This window comes from Alosa sapidissima, chromosome 2 (genome assembly GCF_018492685.1).
Source record: "Alosa sapidissima isolate fAloSap1 chromosome 2, fAloSap1.pri, whole genome shotgun sequence".
NCBI lineage: Eukaryota > Metazoa > Chordata > Actinopteri > Clupeiformes > Clupeidae > Alosa > Alosa sapidissima.
Genome location: NC_055958.1, coordinates 31919247 through 31925246, shown reverse-complemented (window position 1 = coordinate 31925246; position 6000 = coordinate 31919247). Strand labels below are relative to the sequence as shown.

Genomic DNA, 6000 nt, shown 5'->3' with positions numbered 1-6000 from the left:
GGCGTTTGACAGCTTGCCAGTGGGCTAGAAAAAAATCGGAGGAGAATAGACCCTGGCTGGCTCATTACTAGGAAAGAGGCGTCATCTGCCTCCATAGAAAGCTAGGGAGTGTTTATTTGCCTTTGCGCCCTGTACATAGCTTACCTAACGAGGATATGGTTTTTATTTTGACGAACGGCTGATTTTCATTAGAGGTAGGATTTTTTTTTATTAGCGACGCACCGCTGGTTGAGGCTTCGTCGTCAATGTGGCCATGAATCCGGCTGAACAGACGGTGACATGGCTCATCACCCTCGGCGTGCTGGAATCGCCGAAAAAGACCATTTCGGACCCCGAAGGTTTTTTGCAGACATCGTTAAAAGATGGGGTGGTTTTATGCAGGCTGCTGGAGCGACTGCGTCCAGGCACTACAGAGAAAGTAAGGACATGATTTCGGCTCATCCTGCCGCATAGCCCCGCTCATTCTGTATGTGTGTGTATGTGTGTTTATCCAAACAGCCGCTTTCTGTGTCCGCGGCATAATGCCTGAATATCCTGTCTCTCTCAGTCCACTGGCTCATGAAATAGCCTAGATATTTTTGTAGGTCACAACCACATTGGTTATTATCCGATATAAACAACAGAAGACAGCAGCACACACAGTCAACACATTACCCCGCATTATGGCTAGCCCAATATGCGCCAAGGTGTTGAGCGCGAGTCTTTTTCAGAGCCGCGCGTAAATATTGGTCTGTTGCGGGAAGCCACAGAAAGGATAATTGTTGTAGCCAACAGACAAACAGGCTTATAGGGGGAAGTCTCATATATCATGACATTATCGTGACATTGATTTTAGCGTGTTGTCGTGTAGTCCACGATTATATTCCATATAGACAATTATTTGCGAGCCTATCTATTTCGACATAGCGTAACCTGACTGCCAGGGGCGAATCCCTTGCAAATCGCATTACACGGGTTTTCGGAGTGGTTTGCATGAATGTAACCTACATATGATACAGATTAACGGATGCTACAGATTCATTTCACATAGGCTACAAGCGTGGGCCGCCATTGACTGCGAAAAGACAGCACAAAGGACCCTTTCCACATTTAAAGAAACAGGGCAGAGTTTTTTAGGGGTCGGGTCGGTTTCTTCGACTACACTACACTAGGCTACATGACACAACATTGTTTGCCCCTACAATTGTGCACACAGTTGGTCTCACAGTCATAGTCAAGTTTGATAGTATAATACCAACTGGCCAACAGGCTACCCCAAAGGATATCTGAACAAATAGTTGTTATTTTGGCCAAGGACAAATGGGAGCATAGCACATGTGATTGTGAAATGACATCCAGACATTTAGCACCACAGGCTGCAAATAAGACAGTCAAGTTTGGCCAACATTTGACACAAATCACGAAGAACTGTGCAACTGATAAAAGATGGTTGTGTATATTTTGACAGACTAAACAGAATCGAATAAATCAACTCCAACCCATATTGGGCTACTGCACAGTCCATAATACATTTAGACAGAAGTAGGCTATGCAGAAAATGTGATCTTTCACAGATTCAGATTTTCTACTTCTCTTCAGTATTTTAAGTAGTCCTCTCTCCACCACTGCAGAGTTCAGATTGTATAAATAAGGATTCATCTATCCCGCCTTTCCAGTGTCTACTTAGTAACGCAGTGCCATTCTGTGGTGTCCTTTTCGAAAACGTCATTTCCCCTCCTCTACCTCTCACTTCCCTAAGACGGGATTTGTTCGAGGGACTGTTTGAGTGCAAGAGATGTTGGAAAGGCGAGGGACGCTACGTCCAAGTCTACTCGGCTCGCGTCCTCTTATTTGTTGAATGGTTATCGAGGTTAGGAATAAAGCACACCCGCGTCTAACTTGGAATTTTGCTGAAAATTTGCTGTTTTCCTTAAAATCTAGATTTACCAGGAACCTAAGAACGACAACGAGTGCTTGAACAACATCAAGGAGTTTCTCAAAGGCTGCACCACGTTTCGGGTCGAGGTAAGTTATTATATATGTATACATGTGTGTGTTTAAGCAAACTGGTTTGACACATTCCGTCTGTGTGATACGTATGTTATCCAGCAGCTTGTTTCTTTTGGGGGTAGAGCAGTTCGGACTATACTGGTAATGCTGGATAGCAAGCAAACAATCAACAAAGGGGACATGGGATGAAGACTGCCCGTGGGAGGCTGAATTGGTCCGAGTGCAGTCTCATGCAGCTATCTGAAAGAAAGCCCTGTTTTGCCAATGATCAGCCAGCCTTTAAAACTAACACCATCGAGACATCGATATATATTTGCCTCAACAGTTGCAACAATTAAGAACACATTGTAACATTGTGTAGCAATTAGGTTGCCTTTGAATTCTGTTATTACGGTCGGTCGTATTCTATATGTTGCCGAGGAGAATACTTTATCCTAAAGCCCTCTTCTGTGTATTTGCGCGTGGCCTTGTAGTGTCTTCTTCCCACTGGCCTCTTCCAAAGCCTAGGCACAGTAACTAGTCATTACTTTGGCCGCAAGCAAAGATTATCGCTTCATTTACCCTGGATCTGCTTTGCTGAAAATGTCAGAGAAGGTGATCGTCAAACGGTTGGGCTGAGGATTTTTTTTACTCTTGCATTTGAGTCACCAAATTACACTCAAGGCAACACAACTATTTGTATGTTTGTTGACAAACACACACTGTCTCACTCCATCTATATGAACTAACCTAAAGTGCATTCCAAGTTATAATTGCATATTCAGAATTCTAAACACTTCTTTTATCTTGGGATTAGATATATGAGCTAGAAATAGTAGTTTTTTTGAAGAATATTATTTTTGTAGCTTAACCTTACTAACCTTTTGTAAGCTTAGCAAGTAAGTTTGTTGTTAAACCAAAACTTGTCCCTTCAAGACCAGCCTTTTTACTCGGAAGTGAGTCACATTGGAGCCAGATATGACAAAACACTAGTCATAGTCTTGATATGAAGGATAGCCCAGCAGCCATAAGGAAATGGTCTGTATGTTGAAGGTGAGGCACAAAGGGCCAGGCAGCCGTGCATTATGCGCATTCATTATGTGGCAGATGGGCCTGGTGGTTTAATGTTTGTTTGGGGTCCCTGTAGCACAGAGTGGGGTGGGCCCCAAACCCAGATGGATGCCGCTTCATATAGTGTCAGAGCACCGGGGTCCTCTTGCACAGTTCTGTTACGAAGGCTATTTAGATTGTTATTTTACTACCACTTTACTACCACTGAAATCTGCCTCTCTTCTGCCCTGGTCTTATCAGCGTCTTGTCTGTGTTGGACTGTCAATTGTTTTTTTTTTAGGTAATATAATTGTAATTTCTCCTTGAGGAGAGGTTAAACAAGAGATAATTTATTTTTCTCATGGAGAAAACATACATTTTCCTCACATCTTTGAGGATCTTGAAAGTGGAGGAGTTGGATACATCTATCACCTCGTGATCCAGCCTCTTTCCCTTTATCTTCCTCCCTCTCTCTCTCTCTCTCTCTCTCTCTCTCGTTTATATTTCAGTCCCAAAATATCAAATTAGGTGCTATCAACAGCAATTAGGAGGTGTCCCGCCAGGCTTTTTATGGTTTAATAGGGACAGGGTGATTCAGCGCTTCTGTGTATTATATGTACTCGGAGCCTGAGGGCCCCTGGGAATTCAATCAGGTAATTTGGTGTTTAGATGTTAGTGTGCCTCGCTTGCCTCCATAGGCCAAATTGCTTCATTAGATTTAACCTTCGGCAGGAAACATAGACAACAGAGTCGCAGCACACATATGCAACATTATGAGATTCGTTAATCTTACAATGTAATTCTTGTATTGTGAAGGGCTTCCTTGCATTAACCTGGTGTAACAGTAGGCAGTAGATAGCCCCCAGCAACAGTAGGTAGCAGTGCAGTATGTGCGTTGTGTAAATCTCCCTCCTGACAGCTGAAGAGTCGTGCTATTGAGAGGGCTAGCGGCCGCTTGACTACCAATCCGAGGTGCTGCATTTTGCGAGTTGGAGTCCAGGCTAGTGCAGGGCTGAGTCACGCGGTCGACACAACGCAGGTTACACTGGCTGCCTCCAAACTCTCGCCAGTCAAGGTGCAAGACTACTAAGTTAGCAGCTGACTCTTGTGTGTACCTGGGTCTTGGTACTTGGTTCTGATCCGACAGCCATGCATGCTCAGGCCCTGATCTGTCCCCTAGTCCTCCTCTTGCTACTGTCTTGCTTCTGTCCTACTGGATTGCACCGTCAGTGCTGAGGGATTGGTCATATACTCCCATTCAGGTCAGTGGGCATTGGCCCCTCTAACCATGCTGTCCTTCGGAGCTATGTGGCCTTAACTGGGGCCCATGTGGTGATCTTAAAGCAGACCCAGCACCACATTCTTCAGCCTCTCAGATAAGCAGAGATGGTGGATAGCCCCCCACCACACACACACACACACACACACACACACACACAGACAGACAAATGCAAACACACCACCTGCTTTTGCTTAGTAGGATCTGCTCAGGCTGTGGAATTTGCTGTCAAACAATAAGGAAGTGTTGTCTGATGGTTTGTGATAAGTGTGGATTGTTGGGGTGTGTTGGAGTGTGCTTGAGGGGGTCAGGCTTTGCATCCCCACTTCCCTAGTCTTGTTTGGGTTTTCAGACAAGACCCCCATGTCTTCCAGCTGAGTCTGATTCAGATATAGGATCTAGAGTTCAGAAATATCTCTCAACCGTCTCATTCCTGCAGCACCTCAGGCTGTGCCTCTCTCTCTCTCTGTGCCTCTGTATATCTTCGTCTCTATATTTGTGTCTCTATTTCTCTGTCTGTCTTCATCTGAGCCGCTTGCACTATCTCTGTCTGACTCTGTCTTTCTTCTCCCTCTCCCTCTCACTCTCTCTCTCCTTCCTTCCTCCTCCTCTCCTCAGTCTCTCTATAGAGAGCTGGTGTGTGCTGCAGTGCACCGGGCTGGGCAGGGCTGGGCTGGCAGTACTCAGGCCCCAGCTGGGGGGTGCCCAGACAAGCTTCCCTTTGTGCGGTTCGGATCGGTGGCCTTGAGGGCTCCCACTTGGCTGTTTTAGCATGACGGCCATGACGTCTCTAGTGTGATTACAGTGCAGTCAGGTCTGGTGTAGATGACCTCCTAGTCCTATTGTTCTAGTTATGGATGACCCCTCCTATGCTAGTGTTTGGGTGCAGATGACCCCTCCTAGTGTTTGGGTGCAGACGACGCCTTCTAGTCCTAGTGTTCTGTTATGATGCAGATGACTAGATGTACCACATAGCGGTACAAAATATGACCGCCGCTGAGTCCTGTACATCCATTCCGCGAAAATAAATCACATTAATCAATTTGTCTCCATCTTCTACTCCATCCCCCACTCTTGAAACTTTTGTGTATGCTTGTTTGGCATGTGTGTTTGCTGGCCGCACAGAAAGTAGCCTACTGGCGCTGCAAAGGTGAATAGATTTGTAGCACTTGCCAAAAAATTTGTAGCATTGTTATAAAACCTTTAAAATCTCTAAACAATCACAAGTAGGGCAGTTCATCACAGTCCATCATCGCAACTGGTCTGATGAAAGGTACACCTGTAGGCTGCATTGTATTTGGGAAAAGCAGAAGGTAGTATTATAGCAGTATAATGTATATATTTATTTATTATTAAACAAAACAATCCCTGTCAGTTCCATGCAGTTTTCAACAGCTATCAAGAAGAGAGGTCATGTCATGGATTTTTGTGAATGTTTCTTTTTCTACATATGCAAAAGTTTAGTCATCTAGTTCAGTGGTTCTCAAATGGGGGTACGCGTACCCTGTGGGTACATGAGATTTTAACCCTTAGAAGCCGATTGACGCAAAGTGCGTCAAAAAACACATCCTTTCTTCTCTGTTACATTGCTCCGCTGTTCATAGCAGCGAGATGAAGCCTTGATTACATGACAGAGCAAAAGAGGGGCTTTCCAACGAGACCACGCATTTGTCGACGTTAAAGTATGAAGATTAAAAAAAATC

The 6000-nt window shown here is 44.8% G+C and overlaps 1 protein-coding gene across 5 annotated transcripts in view; it reads left to right on the top strand.

Annotated features, from left to right (window-relative positions):
- Positions 1–6000, top strand: part of arhgef7a (Rho guanine nucleotide exchange factor (GEF) 7a) — a 32263-nt gene continuing 26263 nt past the window's right edge. For 3 of the 5 annotated variants that reach the window (XM_042078054.1, XM_042078030.1, XM_042078061.1), the window contains exons 1-2: positions 2–418; positions 1921–2004. In XM_042078054.1, the coding sequence (XP_041933988.1) occupies positions 254–418; positions 1921–2004 (249 nt within the window). In that variant the 5' untranslated portion in view covers positions 2–253. Of the gene's footprint in view, positions 419–1920; positions 2005–6000 lie in introns of all 5 variants that reach the window. The other 2 variants (XM_042078038.1, XM_042078046.1) reach the window with 2 other exon arrangements.